This window comes from Muntiacus reevesi, chromosome 5 (assembly GCF_963930625.1).
Source record: "Muntiacus reevesi chromosome 5, mMunRee1.1, whole genome shotgun sequence".
In the NCBI taxonomy this organism is placed as follows: Eukaryota; Metazoa; Chordata; class Mammalia; order Artiodactyla; family Cervidae; genus Muntiacus; species Muntiacus reevesi.
The window spans coordinates 27,847,523-27,865,924 of NC_089253.1; the positions used below are offsets into that span (position 1 = coordinate 27,847,523).

Consider the following 18,402-nt stretch of genomic DNA (forward strand, 5'->3'; position numbering starts at 1 on the left):
ATAGTGTTATATATAATACAGAACATATATATTACAGACTGCATCGTGTTATACTCTTTAGTATAGTTTATGTGCTATCTTTACAAGATTTAGAAGATTTTTTATTCTGTTAAATAACTGTGGTTACCTCCGCGTGCTGACTATAGGTTGGTAGTGAAGTGAAAGTCGCTCAGTCGTGTCCAACACTTTGTGACCCTATGAACTATACAGTCCGTGGAATTCTCCAGGCCAGAAATACTGGAGTGGGTAGCCTTTCCCTTCTCCAGGGCATCTTCCCAACTCAGAGAACGAACCCAGGTCTCCTGCATTGCGGGCAGATTCTTTACCAGCTGGGCCACAAGGAAAGCCCAAGAATATTGGAGTGGGTAACCTTTCCCTTCTCCGGGGGATCTTCCCGACCCAGGAATAGAACCAGGGTCTCCTGCATTGCGGGTGGATTCTTTACCAACTGAGCCATCAGGGAAGCCCCAAAGTGAAAGTGAAACTCACTCAGTTGTGTCTCCTTGCGACCCCCGGGACTATACAGTCCATGGAATTCTCCAGGCCTTGTCTGTTGGTTGATAACAAGGTAGAAATGTTGTTCAGCCACGGAACTTACCCTTGGGATTTGACCCCAGGAAAAGGAATGGAACCCTGTCCTCACCACTTGGCCACTGCCTAGAGTCTCCCGAGCCCCCGGGTTGACACCCACCCCTCAGTCCTTCCAGCTGCCTTCCTCCCGTGGGGCTGCAGCTCGTTTTGTTTTCCACTGTCTTCTTCCTCCAGCCTCCTTGTTTTTTGAAATATCACCTCTAGTTATTTTTATATTGATGGGAGGGGAGTAGATTGAGTCCTCAATATCCAAAACAGACTTTATCTTCTCTTTGAACCTGACTGACAGAACTCAGAGCAACGTTCCACACCGTTTTCTCATAGATCCTGAAGGTGCTGCTTCACTATCTTATTTCCAGTCTGGCAGTGAGAATCCACTTTTAGTTTTCTTTTCTTTTTAAAGCTCTGAATTTCCACCACTGTGTGCTGAGGCTTGAGATTTGGTTTGCTCCTTTTTTATTTCTCTTACTCAGCCCTTGGGATCCCTTGAAATCTGAAGTCATCTATCTTGCTTCATTTCATATCTTTATTCCACTCTTCTCTGTTTTCTTCTTCTGGGACGTCCATGGCCCAGTGCGGAGCCTGGCATATAGCAGGTGCTCAATAAATGACTGTTGGTTTCTGGGTAGGACCCCCGCTCAACTTGCCTGTGGCCTCAGATGGGATCTCTGGATCTGTCTCTCCTCCCTACCTCTCCTCTAGGCAGCAGTCAGACCCACCACGGCTCTGCCAGCCCTCCGGCAAACTGCTCTGAACAGTCTGCTTTGGAACCTTGCGTCCAACACTGCTCCTGGGCTTGAGGAAGAAGCTAAGAGTAAGGAGTGAGGATAATGCTCAGCCCAAGTAGGGCAGCCATAGTGGCCAGTCTCCAGTGACAGACACGTCTCTGAAACCTCAGATCTCGTCAGCATCCCCTGAACATTGATCCTATTGGGGACCTCTCTCCCTGACCTTCCTGATCATTCTTACATGGGCCTCCTTCTCTCTTCATCTCCCTCTGCCCACCACCCCCTACTCCCCAGACTCTCAGCTCACATATACACACAGCTCCTGCTCGTGAAATAATCCCTGACCACGGCAAGGGCCTCATTAGGTGAGATCCTTTTTTACACTTTTATGAATTCCAGAACAAAGAAACAGCAGACTTCTCTTCCCAGGGCTGCAGAGCAGTTGCTCTGACCTGAGCAGCCAGGCCCTAAAAAGGAGAGCAGAGAGGCTTGTGGATAGCAGGGATCCCAGCCTGAGGCCACCTGTGCCCTTGGGGAGGCATCTTGGCTGAGAATTCCCACTTTTTCCTCCTCCCTTCCCCAGGGATGGGCTCTAGGAGCAGACACCTCACACTCCTCTCTCCTGCGCTGCTCAGGCCACTCTGCTCTGGATAGAATCTCTACACTGGGAGTTGACAAGCTTCACTCCTTCTCCCTGAATGGGCCAGACCCTGAAACACCTAGATCAACAAGCGCTGAGATCCCAGAGGTCATTCTCTGTTCTAATCGAAGTATCCTAGTTGGTACCCCAGGTCAAGAGCCCACTGTGTGAATCTGTCTCCACCTCCCCGCCTCCCCGCCCTGTCCTTGCCCTACATAGGGTCTGTCTTAACTGGCACAAGTATCCCTCGAAGCACAACTTGAACTTCGAGTCCACAAAGTTTCTCTACTGAAGGCAGGATTTCTTTCCGCCAAGACCACAATGATAGGGAATGAGTCGTCACTGCAAAGGGCAGCATTTGAGGCAAGTTAAAATTTTCAGACAAGCAGCGAGCATTCAAAGACACCCGCTGCTAATATGGAACACTTCTTGGTTGAGTGCAGTAGAAAGGGCCAGCATATGACTCAAGTTTTCCCTGTTAGAAACCCAAGAACTATTGACCCCTTTCCAAAGTTGGAGGTTGAAGGGATAGAGCTTGGCAGGGGCCAGGGGGACACAGAACAGAGCTCTAGCCCCCTGCACTTTTGTTTAATTGCTTCCTGCTTTGGAAGCTGTGGGTAATAATCCCATTGCTGGCCAGCAAAGATGTCTTTGCTGGTCACCCCTTCAGAAGCTGCCTGAAACCTCTCTGGGCTGAGAGAGGAAGGAGGCAGGTCTGAAAGGAAGGTTTGCGGGAAGGGGCTTTTGCAAGGGGATAAAGTTAGAACTCAGAGAGCTATGTCAAGGGATGCTCCCTGAGAACGGGGTGCCCCTAACCTGAATAAAAGCCAGTCCTATTCCATCAGACAGGCTTTCTGTAGATAGAGCCAGGTGCCTCTTAGCCTGTGAGTAACGGCATATTTCCCTCCAGAACAGGGACTTCTTTGCAGCTGTGGGTGGTCCTTGGAAAACCATGGGTGGGTTGGAGAAAGAAGGCTAAGCAGAGATACTTTATAGGAAGCAAGTAGACTACAGACCCCCTCCCTCCCCACCCCACCCCACCCCACCTGGGCCGCAGCAACACAGAAGGGAGACATTGCTGGCATTCCAGCCGACGTGAGTCAGAACCTGGCCCTGAGCTGCCTGCGTGGTAAGGGGTCAGGGCACAGGCAGCCCCCGCCCCCGCCTGGCACCATCTCCCAGGGTTCTGAGACCACGGCTGAGACATGTGATCGCCTGTTACATGCAGTCTTCAACCGTGTATTCTGTCATTTCATAGTCGTTCTCAAATCTTGTTCTTTCCCTTCATAATTGAACCCACAGTCCAGTGAGTTCCCGACAGAGGCTCAAACCTGCCTCTCTGTCTTGGAAGCATCTTTGTCTCGGTTGCATCGTGTTTGTGAGGCCCTGACTTCTCATGGCTGCTATCAGCATTTTGTTTCCCGTCTTCCACTCATTTTTATACAATAATAAGAGCAAATGCAGTACAGTATTTAAATGAATTTGCACACACCCTGCTGTCCAGAGAAGACAGAACAGAAGTGAACAGTCGCTTTTTAAGAGGCCTCACCATCCACAGGCATAAAGTATGTGCCTCTTAGTGAGGTGCAAAAGCCCAAATTTGGCAGACAGGTAACATTTAGATGTGCCGATACAATATGACCCTTTGAAATTCAGGGCCTGTGGAAGTGAGGGACCACCTGTGCTGGGCGTCCTGACTCCTGAGGGTAGTGTCTGCAGAGTCAGCTTTGTCTTTCTCCTGTTCTGTTTCCAGTGCTCTGCTAGGGTTCCCCGCCTCCACGCCAGACTTCTAGGTTAAACGTTCAGACTCTGAAATCAGGCCTTGTGTCACATTTGAAAACTCTCTCCACCACTCCAAACCTCAGTGTTCACATCCTTGAAAGGGGACAGCTATCACACCTAGACCTTATGGTTGCTGGGAAGAATAAATAGGATTCTCTGTGACAGTAGCTTAGCATAATGCCTGGTGCGTGGCAATGGCTCAGTGCATTGAAGTTGTTAATAATTCTGGATTATCATCTCACCCTAGGGCAAAACTGGCTCCAGGGAAACAAACTCATTCTCACTAAGGTGTAAATGACTGCTGGAACTTAAAGATTTATCCTTTCTTTAAGTCCTAGTATCTAACATCCTTAGATTTATTGGGTCTGTTTGACATTTCAACAATAAACCAATGGAAGTTTTATGTCTATCCAGGCTCTGTAAGGAGGTTGTTATTATTGTTTAATCGCTCAGTCATGTCCAATTCTTTTTTGACCCCATGAACTGTAGCCCGCCAGGCTTCTCTGTCCTTGGGATTTCCCAGGCAGGAATTCTGGAGTTGTTGCCATTCCCTTCTCTAAGGGATATCTTCCTGACCCAGGGATCGAACCCATGTCTCCTGCATTGGTAGGCGTATTCTTTACCACTGAGCCACATGGGAAGCCCTCCGTAAGGAGGTAGATCTTATAAAATCACATTGCACAGACCTTTTTCCCCAGAAGGAAAAGCTAGTTAAGGCCATGATCTTGTCTGCTGAAGACATAGAAATCAATGGGCAAGATGAGAACTTACTGGGAAGTAGGCTTTCCAAGACACAGAAACACACGTAGCACTAAATCATGCTACATGCCCTCCCTCTGCCCCCCGACGGCAGGGCTCCCACTAAGAGGATGGTCCTGGAGTAGGAAGTGAAGAAAGGCTTCATGGAAGAGAAGGCTTTGAGCAAAGTTTTGATGCAGGCAGAGGTGTGGTCGTGTAACATAGAGGACCTTGCCAGCAGAGAAGCATAGCAGGGGAACCATTTCTCGGGAGGTAGACGGGGCTTCTCTGCTAGCTGGGGCTTGGATGCCGATACCCAGGGATGACTGCCCAGCATCACCCCCTTTCACATGGAAGATGCCATCCTCCCTTCCCTGACCCCCCAGGGCTGCCTTTCTGACGGATCAGGAACACGGAGCCAGTGTACCTGCTCTAGTTCCAAACAGCCGTGAGGACCAAGGCACCCGGCTGGTGCCCTTCCCTCCCACAAGCTGACCACATTGCTGTGGACTCTACCTGGCCCCCCTGCCTTTTCTCATGGGCTCACCAAGGGCCCAGAGTGAGGACAGCTATGGGCTGAGTCAGGAAGTATCGGGGATGAGTGACTTTTCAATGATAAACTGAGCCCAAAGGACTACTTGCTTTCATAGCCCTGATTCTTGACCCCTTTTTTTCCCCTCTGGAGGCAGTTTTTAAAAATGAAACCAGATATCATCCAGCCAGATAACATGGTGCAGTCCTTCTCAGAGAGAAAGGGGGCCTGGCTGACCCTCTTAGCATCCTCTGCTTCCAGGAGAATCTGAGAGCATCTCAGGTGCCATGCCTGATAGGTGCCTGGGTCCCTTAGTTCTGGGAACTCCCCCAACTAGACCCCTCCCTGCACCCCCATCCCAGCCCTTCACTTCAATTATCCTTCTTCTTCCTGGCTCTCAGGAAGGGCTGGCCTCCCGGGTGACTGCCTCAGAGAAGGCAGTTGACTGATAGGAAGAAGCAGGCAGTAGGACAGCAGAAACTCTTCTTCCATCTGGGGTCCCCAGCGTCTGAGCTGTTGGTCTGTCTCTGCTGAGTTGCAAGCCTCAGGGGCCCAGCCCATGTTGTTTTCTCAGCTCAGTTCCTGAGCAGCGGCTGCTGTCAGCTCTCGACAAATAATAATAAACCTGGGATTCGGGTTTGTCGAGGGGGATTTCAGTCCCTGGGTTCATTTTTAGATTTGTTTCTCTCTTAGTATGTGTGCAGACAAGGAGCACATGACGGGGTCCCGGGGGAGCTGGCCGGGGCTCCCAGCTGCCCTGGCAACCCACCCCGGCTGCTCTCACGGAAGAGCTGCAGGGCCCTCCTCTGCCCCAGACCCCTAGGACTGCCTGCACGTTTGAGAGAGAAGAAAAATAATTGAATGAAAGGCCTCAAGCTCTCTCCTGTCTCCGTTCCTCCCCACCTCTCCCACTCATGCTGTTTGGATAGAGATGAAGAGGGCTGGAGATGAAAAAGAGAGGGCAGCCTCCCATCTCTAGGCTTGAGAGTTGCCCAAGGGATGGGCGGGAACCTGGTCACGGGCCTGGGGAGAGGCTTCCGTGCCTAGAACCAGCGATGGCCTCCTCTGACCCTCTTTCCTGGGATGCAGAGACAGGGCGGGAGAGAAAGAGAAACTATGTTCTAAGTCCAGCTCCACTGGCAAAAGCAGGGCCCAGCTGTGGGTGAAATTTAGGACCAGACCAATGGGGCCTCTGGGGCCAAGCAGCACTTGCTTGAAGGCAGATTGGAGGTGACCCTTGGAGGTCATTGCTGCCAACCCCCTGCCTTCCAGCAGGAGAAAGTACATACCACTTCTCTGTAAGAAGAATGCAGGGCTGTACTTACCCTTATAGCTAACATGCTTCCCTCCCCACCCACCTTTCTGCTTTTTTGTTTTATTTTGTTTAAAGGAACCAAAGGGGGGAAAAATCACCAAGTTGTAAAGTGCTTAAAGAGGAGATGAGAATCTTGATCAAAATGCTAAAAGCTGGAGGGGGAGAGTAATGTGAAGACTCTCGCCTGCTATTTATGGGATTGATTCTCAGATCAAGAAGAAGCAAGCAGTTGGATGAAAGGAATTATTGTTAAGCTCCTCGGTAGGAAGATCTAATGGACAATTGCCGCTATCAGGGGGAATTAAATTGCTGTTTCAGTTTGTAAAATATATCAGCGGCTTTTTGAAGCCAGAAAAGGTGTGACAGCCAAGGCAGGGAGGAAAGCAGGGGACTGTCACTTCCTGGTCCCTGTGTGCGAAGCAGGAGCAGGCAGGAGAGATGCTGTGGCCACAGTAAAGGCTGCTCTCCTAACTCTGACCCTGGTCCATTTTTTTTTTGAAAGCAAGTTGAACAGTAAAGGGAACTGGGTGCATAAAGGCGAGAAAGCTACAGCCCTGACTCTGGGCGCTGAGGTGCCAGGAACCCCCGTGAGTCAGAGGCAGTGGAGCAGGATAGGTCTCCTCCGCTGGAAACCCGATCAGGGGTGAGGAGAGCCACTGACCTGGGTCAGCGATTCCCAGCAGCCCTGCCTACACCCAGGGAATGTCACAAGCCCCACCAATGCCCCCCGCTCCCCCGGCACACACACACACACACACACACACACACACACACACACACACACACACTACACTGTGGGCACAGAGAGGTCCAGAGTGGATTATAAGCCCCTTCCTCCCAGAACTGGGTCTCCCAGCAAGCTGTAGCCCATCCCCAGACTGGGTCCCTGAGCACAGAAATGACTCCTAGACCCAGCCCTAGAGGGGGACATATTGTTACTCCAGCACAAAGAGCAAAATGGCCTTGGAGTGGGGAAAGGGGAGGAGGGGGAGACCCCTGGAGGGAGGATCACAGGCCATTGAGGGGACCTCACTGCTGGGACGGTTCACAGACGGTTCCTACCTCTTCCAAAGACCAAAGGGAGGTTACAGGCTACAGGAGGAGAGAGAGGTGGAAACAGGGGGATTTCCCATCTCCCAGGGAGACTGAAACTGGCCGGGCTGGTCAAACTCAGGCTGGACGCACTGGCTCCTCTGTTCCTTGGAGACCAGGACCATCACAAGAGGTCATGACCTGGCTCCACCTCCCAAGTGGGCTGCCCAGAAAGGTGGCGAAGGGCAGTCAGAGCAGAAGGCCATGGTTGACCATGGGGTCTGGAGCTGCCTACTGTCCAGGTTGTCTCCTCTGCTGCGTCTCACGTCAGTAGAGAATCATTCCCCACTGAGAGTTCCAAGCAGGAACCACAGGGGTGCCAGGGAGGTGGCCCTCCTGGCTGAGACGTTCTGCCAGGATTTGGGCTCTGTGCTGGAGGCAGTGACCCCCTGGGACCCAGGTGATGGGGGAGGTGTGGCCTCTCGGCCAGCCTTCAGCTCAGTGAGTGAGCCCGGGGAGTCTGATCCTGAATGTGAATCCCAGTCCTTCCTCCAGTGTAGACACAATTGCCCTTCTGACTCCCACACTGATCCTGGCCTCATCAGATTGAGAGGATTCTATCTGTCCCTAGGACCCCAAAGTCAGAAAGATGGGGGGGGTGGCAAGCATCAGTCACTAGGCCACAGCATTCCTGTCACCCCAGGTCCTGAGGTTCCTCCTGGCTCCCGAGCACCTGGGGTGAACAGGCAAACCCAGATCCAGCGCTTGCTGTGCTGGTCAGGGGCGGCTCCTGGGGGCTGGCCCTTTCCCATTATTCTACAGGGACCCTTCACCTTTCCGTCACTCTGAAACACCTCCACCAGACCTGCTTACACTTCAAAGCTTCCCACCCATGGGTGCGTCCTCTCTCTCACCTCCGTCCTTCCCACCATCTATCCCAACACTGGCCTAAGCCTTGTCACCCCGGTGCTGACTCCAAGCACCAAGGCTCGGGACCATCCAGTTCCTCTAGCCACTCAGCTTTCCACTTGTAGTTTCTAACCCTTACTGGGTTTTGCGAAAGAGACCTGGTGTGTATGTATGTGTGTGTGTGAGCGTGTGAGCGTGTGTGTGCACGCGCATGCTTGCATTTCTTTAGATAAATCCACAGAGTCACATGAAATCAGTGACAGGTTGACACCGTTATTTCAAGATTCATCGCTCCGAGTTGCCAGCATAGGAGATGTAGCCAACTCCTTCCCACCACCAACACATTTTTTTTCCCCAGGCATAATTTATAGCAGCGGGGTGAATTTGTTTCCAAAAGATGAATATCACACTATCAGCAACAGCTGCCTCTCATTTTTATTTGTTTTTAAATTTGACTCAAAGTCCAATTCTCTATACACATCCGAAGCTGTAAATCCTAAACCGACTGATTACATGATTTAGTAAACAGGTTATATTATATAATGCAATTAAAGCGGGGGCTCCGCGGCGCCACCTACAGGCCACTTCTGGAAAGGGAGCTGGGCCGCAGACTCCTTTTGGACCAGGCTCTCCGCGCAAGGAAAATAAAGGGAACTGCCTACGGTTGAGCCAGCCAGGTTACTAATGCAGCCTTTCGGGCCCTCCTGCTGAGTTCACTGTGTTATTTCAGCCTCCTGCAAATCTGTCTAGACGTCAGAACCCTGGCCTGGGCAGCTGCTCAGAGGGGCGGGCCTGGGGCTGGGGGAGGGGGCCGGAGCCACCTGGGGGCCCCTGGGCTGGGGGCCTGGAGGAGGCTTCCTGCCTCTCTTAGGCTCTGGGGCCCCCTTGCTTCACTCTCAAATGAGGGAGGCTTTAGAACGAAGCTACCGGCTTCAACTGTTTCCATTCTATTCAGCAAAGCTTGTGTGGTGTGCTAACCCTGGGCAGAGGCTTTGGGAATATTCTAGTGAATTCCCTCATTTTGCAGACCGAGAGGGAAAGGGACTCCTGCAGTCACAGAGAGTGGCAGAGTTGGGTGTGGAACCCAGACTTTTCTGACCCTAAGCTCAGCCTCCATCTGATCTTTGGGGATTTACAGATGAGGAAATGGAGGCCCAGACTTCCACAGCCTCTTCTTGGAGCAGGGAAAGGAAAATGGTAAAATACTACCAGGGTGTGGGGGGACAGAAGAGGAGGGCTCCTGGGCCAGGGGGCGCCTCAGTGCTGCCTCTTTGATGCCTTTATGTGGAGGGAGAGAAGGAGGGAGGGAAGATGGGAACAGGGAGGGAGGGAGGGTGATGGGGGGTGGGGGTGGGGGGGCGGAAAGGGGGCAGGGCCAGAGCTCCCTCCCACCCCTCCCCACCCCTCTTCGGGCCCTGGGCTCTCAAAGATCCTAGCTTCTCCAAAGAGGTTCTGTAAGAGAGGGCAATATTACTGAAAAGCTCTCCAAAAGAGGAGAGTTACTTCCCAGGGCTAATAGAGAACCCTTCCCCTGGTCCAGGGGGTTTACAGGAATGGAGGGAAGAAGGGTAGGTGTCCCAGAGGGTGGAAACATCTCCCCACCCCGTCCTGTGCCAGCTACCTACCCAGCCTCCAGTCGGTGGTGGGGGGGACAGTGGGGAGCACAGGGAAGCCAGTTCTTTTTGCCCCTCTCCCACCTCAGGCCCTCCAGGGGAGGGTCAGCTGGGGTCAGGGAGCTTGCTCCTGATGCTGTGGGGCCGGCTGGCCGGAGACTTCCCAATTAGACTTAGTTTCTCATCCTTAAGGCCCTGAGCCCCCAACCCAGGCACCCCAGCCCAATTACTGCTGGGCAGCGTTAACCCCTTGGTGCCCCCCGGCCGTTAATGGAATGTTAATTGGTCTAATAGGTTTCTTGTCAACAAGTCCTAATGAGCTCCTTCCTAACAAGCTTGGGTCTTTTTTCTCAGTCTGTTTGTCAACAAGCTGGAGTTTGGGCCACAGTCGAGCCTCACCTCGTGGGGCTGGGGAGCTGGAGCTGAGGAGGCAGAGGGAGTGCTCCCGGGCTGCTCCTCCCTAATTCCTAAGGGGTGTCCTCCACGTCCCTCAGCCACCCCCAGCCTGTGCGCACAGCCTCCCTCGGGCCCCAAGCTCTGTAAAATGGCACTTTTAGCTCCCTCGGATGATAATATCAGTGGCAAATGATTTCTTCCTGGATATCACTGTGGGGTTGAGTGTTGCATTAGGGTTGGTTTGTTTTTTTTTTTTTCCTTCCTAGCTGCCCCTTAATAAAGGTGCTCAGTGTTGAAAACAATCCTGTGATGTGGGGAACGTCTTGGTGGTAAACTATTCCTCGTGTGTCCTCCATTTGCAGTCTTGGCTGTGTCCCTCCAGAGCCCTGGTGTCCGGTGACAGAGGGCTGGGGCCTCTGGACAGAGCAGAGCAGCCTCCCGGCAGCTGGCCACAAACAAATACTCCGAGGCCTCTGCGCCCTCCAGCCTCCCAAACAAAGCACCAGAAAGGTGGGGTTCCCCAAAGGGCTTGGCACCCAGTGATGGCTCAAGGAGTTCCCCCACACCCCCGCTGTGGAGCCTCGGCCAAGAGAAGTCAGACCCCCCCCCCACATTCCTCTCCGGGATGCTCCCCTGTGGACCCTCTGTACCCCAAGCCCAGCTGGTGGGACGAAGGGGCACCTGTGCGGGTGAAGAAAAGCTAGAGCTTCCGGATGCGGTGGTGGGCTCCCGGTCTCCCCCAGAGTCAGGTTACAGAGGCTCTGTGCTTGAGCACGTAGGGAAGGAAACAAGCCCGCGATGAAAAGGCCTCCTGTTTTTTGCAGGAGAAGCCCCCAGAGGGCAGTAGGGCAGTGGCCTAGTGGCCTGTGGTGACCTCAGAGAGGAGGAGAGGAGGGGCAGAGGCCATCTGGGTCCTCAGAAGATTGTTCCCGTGGCCTCTAGACCCTGCTCCATAGCCCAGCAGGCTCCAGACGGAAAAATCTCCTCTCAGCCTGGATGGTGCTGGTTTCTGGGTGCAGACTACTCTTGTGTGTGTGTGTGAGTCGCTCAGTTATGTCTGACTCTGTGCAATCCCATGGACTGTAGCTTGCCAGGCTCCTCTGTCCATGGAATTCTCCAGGCAAGGATACAGGAATGAATTGCCATTCCCTTCTCCAGATCTTCCTGACCCAGGGATCGAAACCAGGTCTCCCACACTGCAGGCAGATTCTTTACCATCTGAGCCACCAGGGAAGTCCTAGACTACTCTTGCCATCTCTCTTTAACCCCCAGGTAGGGCAGTTCACCAGCTGTTGCAAACATTTCTAAAGTGACCCTACTTCCCATCCATTGGACAGTGAACAAAAGAATGCGGACTAAAGAGTCCTCTTTTTAGCCTCAGTCTTCCTCCTTTTGAGCTTCTTGTGCTTTGCCTTCATGATGACTTTCTCATCTGTGGAATAAGGTGTGTGTGTATATATATATATATATATATATACCCAAACGCGAGGTGGAAGGGAACTGTGTGTGGGCTCAGTCAAATGCAGCCCACCAGGCTCCTCTGTCCATCCTGGAGTGGGTTAGCCATTTCCTCCTCCATGGGATCTTCCTGACCCAGGGATCAAACCCATGTCTCCTGCATTGGCAAGCAGATTCTTTACCACTGAGTCACCTGGGAAGCCCAGGAGGGAACTAGTTACCCCTAAAAGGGGAGAAAAATCTGCCACCAAACTCTGCCCCCAGGCTCCCCCTTCTGGAGGCTGCTGGCCCTACAGCCCCACAGAGGTTTGCTTTTTCTGGGCAAGGAGCATTTAAGATTGGTGCTCCCCGGAAGAGATCCTGCCTTCAGGACCCGTACGACCTATCCAAAATTACCCTATCTGCCAGAGTCCCCAGAAAAGCTGAACCTAGCACACCCCTGAAATGCCCGTATTTCCTTTATTCCCTCCAGCTTTTCCGAAAAAGAGTGATTCCATGCCCCTTTTAATATCTCAGAGGTCTTCATTCTTCAGGTTCTTTCTGATGTCTCAAGGACTGTATATCCTATGCCCTGCCCCCCAACCCTTTTCACTCCGCTCTCGCCTTTCTGGGATGTTTTTCACCTTCTGGACAAGACCCAGCCATGAAAAAGTCATTGGTTTCACTGCCTGCAGAGTTAGGCTCCACTCGGGGCTTCCTTCCGAGCCTCTTTGCAGAAGTAGAGCCTGGGTCTCAGTGCCTAGTGCATGTGAGATGAGGTGACCTTGGGTGCTTTGTCTGCAAAGATGACCTGGCGGTCCGTCTCAGAAGTGAGGCCAGGGTGGATGGGGTACAAGTTAAGTGAGGCCAAGAGGCGTTCCCTGCAGTCTTGGGTTTTCAGCACAGGAAGTCTTCCTTCCCTCTGCCTTCTCCAAGGAAACCTCGATTCACTGCTCCATCACCTCCCTCCCTGGGGAGAAGGCCTTGCCTCTTTTCATCTGTCCCCTCACCCCCAGCCCAGGCCTTCGCATGTAGCTGACTCGATAAACCTCTGCTGAATGAATGTCTGGATTTCCAGGACTTTCACATGTGAACTTCGGGTCAAAGCACACCTTGTAGTTTGGAGACTTGGGTCAGCCGAAGCTGATCTTTCCTCCTCTTCCTGAAAAAGAACTAATACAACAAGACATACATACACACACACACACTCACTCACTCACTCACTCACTCCATGTAGGGAGAATTCAGGGATGTGAACATTTTGGAAGGCCTTGCAGAGGGGGTGTTAGGAGGACATCAGGGAGGAAGAGGATGGAGCCCTGAGGTCCCCAGGGAGAGGGAGGAAGCGGAGGGAGGGTCTGACTGTCACGCTCTCCAAGATCGCCTGCTCCTGAGCGCCCTCTGCCGAGGAGGAGGCCAGGCCCTGCACTTGGCGGATGTTCTCAGGAACCCCCGTGTTCCTCGATGGACAGGCCTGTACTGGGCAATGAGCCGTAGTTTCCAGCTCTAAATATTTCAGGGCCTCTCCTGCAACTGAACAGCTCTCTGAGCATTCTGTTTCCTTGGGTGGTACAGCCAGGCTGTCTCCGCTTACGGCACCACCTAGTGATTGACGAAGAGACCTCGAGGCCAATGGGGGCAGCTCGCTTTTGGGGGATGGGATGTGGTAGAGGAGAGCAGTCCCCACTGGGGGGAATCTAGAGATCTTGGTTCCACCTTGCTTCCCAAGCACCACCCCCTCCCCTAAACACACACACACACACACACACACACATCTGTCCTCTATGCCTCTGCTTCCTCCTCTGTAAGAGGACCCTTGGCTCCGCGGCTCTTCTGGCCCCATGTACGGTTGAACTCAGAGTTGAACACAGGGTGAGGAAAATCTTCTTAGTAGAGTGTGCAGGCGCGTTCATGCGGCTGTGGCCCCTGTTCCCTTGCCTCTGTCCCTTCCTGGAACGCCTCCAAGTGGTCACCTGGGGCTACCCGCTCCACCCTCCAGCTGGGGCGGGGTCGGCGCCCCAGGTCCCTTTCCATCACTAGGGGGTGTGGTGAGCACAACCCCGGGGTTACTGTGGTGCTGGGAGACTCCTGGGGCAGGGAGAGGGGATCTGGAAATCTGGAACTGTGAGGACTGAGGCTGCTGCTTCTTTTATTTTTCATGGAGAAAAAGTTAAGAGTGGCTTTATTACTTTGCCAGGCAAAGTGGGAACACAGTAAGCTAGAGCCTCAAGAACTGGGCCCCCCTCCCAGGTGAACAGGGAGAGGTCATACAGTCAGGCAAGTGTATATGATGAGGACCAGCGCTGAGGTTTCTGCCCTGAGGGTATAGGGCGGCTCCGGGAGGCCTGGGAAGGGAAAGAACCCTTGACCATGGCGTGCCCACGTGGCCTCCAATTCCCCCTCCCCCGCCCCCCCATTGCTGCCATGGCCCAGGCCCCCTCCCGACTCCCGCCTCTCCCGGGCCCCCACCAGGCCGGAGCTGGTGCAGAACAAAAGCAGGGCTGCCGGCTGCCCCGGTTGTTTTACATGTGATTTGAATATTGTTTCTTCCAAGTCCGAACTGCACTGGCAAGCCCCTCCCTCCCTAGGCTTCTCCCCTTAACTCTCATGCACGCCCCCCAAGGGCTTCCAGCCTTCGCTGTATCTGGTCAGTCCCCGGGGCCCAGGCTGGGCACACACCCAGTGGCCGGTCCCCAGGGCGCCCTGCGCTCGGCGATTAACGGTGCGGCCCCCTCTCTCCTGCACAGGTCCCCCATGTGAATCCATCCCATGATGCAACATGCCTCCCCAGCCCCCGCTCTGACGATGATGGCCACGCAGAATGTCCCGCCCCCAGCCTACCAGGACAGCCCGCAGGTGAGTGACTGACAGGCGGCGGGGGTGGGGCTGGGGGGCCCGGAGGCCTTCCCGGGGCGCAGGGCAGGGCCAGGCCTCCCTCAGCTCTCCCCCTGCCCAGCCTGGGAGCCTCTCTTCCCAGACTCCCTGAGAGGAGTCTTGCACTTGGCAAAGCACCTGGGCAGCTGTCGCCTCCATCAAGGACCCGGCGCCCCAAAGTGCAGCACCTACTCATGGTCCAGTGCCCCTCCACCCCGATTCCCGCTCAGAGCACAGATCAGACAGATGCACCCAACCCCTCACTCGGGGAGACCCAGCTCCAGGTACATCGAGTCGTCTTTGAGTGTTTAGGGAAACCCTTGAATCTGGGTCCCTCTACCAGATCCCTCATTCACTGGTCTCTGCCTGCCTATGGGAGGAATCTCCCTTCTCTCCAGGACTTCACTCAGTTTCTATCCAGAAAAGGGCCAGGACTATTTCTCTACACCCTCCCATCCTTTCCTCTGGTTCCCAGTCTCCGTAACCGCAGCTCGGACACAGCAGCCCTAAGTCCTTCTGAGACGCCCTCCTGCAGGAGGCACCGGCCTCGCCCTGTGTTCCTGTTCTCTCCTCCACATCCTCTGGATACCTGGCCCAGCTTCTGTGCATTGGGCTCCCCAAGTCCTTGAGACCAGTCCCTTCAGATCTTTGGTCCCCTGTGTGTGCCTCACTTCCACGCTGGGTTCTTTGAGACTCAGAGTTCCTGAGGCTGTGTCTTCACAGGAGGCTCCACCTTCACACTCTCCTGTTTTCTCAATTATTACTGATCGAGTCCCTGTAATGTGAAATGCAGCCAGCTAGAACTGAACTGAATTCCTTCCTTCATTTCACGAAAGTGCAGCGAGCCCCTACTGTGTGCCAGGTCGTCATTCCCATTCTGTCTTGATCACTGGCCTTTGCCCTGCGTGGCCGTCCCTCACTCACTAGCATTTCGGACACAGCCCTTCTCCTGACCACAGGGGACATGTGTGCTGCGTGGACAGGATGCAGAGATGCGGGTGCAGAGGGCATCGCCTTATGTCCCAAGGCCCTGCCACCCCAGCCTAGTGTGATTCTGTGGGGCTGCCCTGTCCACCCTGCCTCCCCCACCCACAAAATGACCACTTGGTCCAGCACAAGGACCACCTCTGACTCCTCCCCTTGTGTAAGCCTGGAAGCGCTGACCTCCAAGTGGGTGTCCCACCCCTGCTCCTGCTCGTCATCTGTGTGCTCCTTCCCAGGCTCACCCTGCCCTGACCTCGGCTTCAGCCGACCCTCTGCTCATGTCAGTAGCTTCCCGTGAATGGCTGTGGGCTGGGCTTGGCATTTGCACAGTCCCCCTGTTTGAAAGTCTCCAGGTGTGTAGCTGTGTCAGGGCCTTTCCCTCTGTGGTCAGAACCAAGCATAGAAGGAGGCCTGAACCGGCCTTACGGGGGAGAGACACCATCCATCCTCCATAGACCAGACCCATCCCCCGTCTGCTCAGGGCGTGCCAGGTACTAATGGGTACTGATACCTGAGGGTATTAATGAAGAGGCAGGAACATCAGCTCCGTTTCTTTTGTAGCTGGATGATGCTCTCTAAGCTCCACAGTGGGATCCGGGAATGACAATCAGGACACTGCTTGTGTTTAGCAGGTGATGGGCGCCAGGGCCCCCATCCCCATCCCCAAGATTCAGGGACAGACCAAAGTTGGGCGGAGAGGTCAGGGAGCACCAGATTGGCCCAGCTGCCTCCCTGCCTCCAGCCCCGCCCCCTGTTTTGCCTTCCCAGGCAGCTGGGAGAAGTTTGAGTTTGGTGGAGGAATAGCAGGAGATCTAACACAGCAAGGGCCTGTGTTGTTCAGGAATGCTGATCCCGGTGGAGTGAGGTAGACGGTACAGCTGAGAAGTCATCCATCCCAGGTGCTGAGGGGGGTGAGGGAGGTGAGGTTGCAGCCCTATAGTTCTCAGCCCCCCGCCTCCGGAAGCCACCACCAAGCTACTGTAGCCTTTTAAGGGGGAAAGGGAGGCTCCAGCCCCCATCTGAGGCCTCAGAGCAGAAACCCAATGAGGGGGCTGTCCCAAGGCTCTCTTCTCCAGGAGCCACTGGAATCTCGCCATCAAAAATACTCACATTTACAGCAGAGGAATAATTTTCCACAGCAAAGTCATATCTCCTTGTAACCACAGAAGTCCAGGGATGAAGTCTCAGTGTTCATGGTAAAGTGACCAGGCCAAGGCCTGGGGTCTTTATGGCCTTGGTTAGGCCACTAGACTGTGGCTAGATTCCCATGGGTCCTCCCTGAGCCAAACTGGTTCCCTAGGAAACTGACCAGAATGAGCGATCACAGGGAGAACTTCGGGCATGGATGGAACGGGTGGGATAGAGGAGGTGGGTGAAGACTGCAGGGCGGAGTCTCTGACTCACAGGGAGGGGCTGCTCTCCCCAGAGTGCTAGACTTTGAGGCCAGTTGGCTTTCGGGGGGCCCTTCTCCCCACTCTTCGGGGCTTCTCAGAGTGGCTATCGTGTAAACATGACTTCCATGTTGGGTTTTCAAGCATGGGTAACTTTCTCTGGTCCTCCTGCCTTCTCCCCTTTGTGCAGCCAGGGGCTGAGCCTTGCTTCCCAGGAGAAGCCTGCTCCGTTGCCCTCATCACACTCATCATCCTGGCAAACCAGCTGCTTTCTGACACTCCATGTCCTCAGGAAAGCCCAGCCGAATAGCATGGGCCAGGCCCACAGGGTATCACTTCCAGAACAGGGTCTCTCTGGAAAGGGTCCCACACTTCTCCATTCCTTCAGGTCTAATCTCATTACCTTTGGACCCGATATGACTTGCCTCTTCAAGGCCTAGACCTCTGAGTGCATCTCTTTATCACCTCTTCAGAAACCCAGTTTCTTCCATGGGCAAAAATGGACAGTCTTTGCTACAAAGTCCCCAAAATGAAAAAGGAAGCGAGAAAGCGGGGCCTGTCCTCTGAGACCCATGCAGTCGTTTTAATAATGTTCCCGTTGTGCTAAGGGCTAGCAATACCGAGCATAATCTATTCAAATGCACAGGAGAATCTCGCTTTGGAAAATTAGGAATCTGCATTAAAAAATTCCCAAGCCCCGGACCTTCTTTATAATAAATTAGGAAAAAAAAATTTTTTTCAAGGCAAATTCTTAACTTGGCAATTTCACTTTTGAAGTTTGGGGAATAAAGTTATTAAAAATGAGGGAGGCTTTTTTTTCTTCTTCTTCCCATTTTAGTCCAGAAACATTCATGGTTACGGCTCTGTGCTATTTGGGCACAAGCCAAGTGGTATAACAGTTAAGCAGCTTCTGGTCCCCTCAGTTCTGTTCCCGTCCATCCTAGGAAACCCCGTGATTACTTGTAAGACTGTCCCTCTGTGTTCATCGTGCACTTAAGACCGACCCGAGTTCAGAGAGTACAAGGGCAACAACCCGCTGGGACCCTTTCTGTGGCCTGCTTCCTCCTTCCTGTGGCTCCCTGTTGAATTCTGTCAGAGCCACAGCGCCCTCTGCTGCCCACCTCCAGTACCTCAGTTCTGGCATGAAAACACCTGAGTCCTGGATGCAGATTCTCACTTTTATGCCCCGAGACGTAGGGCAAGTCACAGGTCTGTGGAATTCTCCGATAACTGTTTAATGAGGACATTGTCTCCAGAGAGACCCACCTGGATGCAGACAAGGCGTGTGGTCCCTCCATTCGGCGCCTACATCAATCTTCATCCTTTCACGTCTCTGCCTCTGCCTGCTCATCTGTCACCTGGAAGTTTCCTACCCCACTGCCCCAGCACCCCACGGATCCCTAAGGGATCCTCAAAGTCACGTTCTCTGCTGTTACCCCC

The 18,402-nt window shown here is 53.6% G+C and overlaps 1 protein-coding gene across 4 annotated transcripts in view; it reads left to right on the plus strand.

Moving 5' to 3' along the window:
• The window catches only part of PKNOX2 (PBX/knotted 1 homeobox 2), a 289,146-nt gene that overhangs the window by 189,968 nt on the left and 80,776 nt on the right, over positions 1 to 18,402 (plus strand). For all 4 annotated transcript variants that reach the window (XM_065937335.1, XM_065937338.1, XM_065937336.1 and 1 more), the window contains one exon: positions 14,461 to 14,569. In XM_065937335.1, the coding sequence (XP_065793407.1) occupies positions 14,483 to 14,569 (87 nt within the window). In that variant the 5' untranslated portion in view covers positions 14,461 to 14,482. The remainder of the gene's footprint in view (positions 1 to 14,460; positions 14,570 to 18,402) is intronic.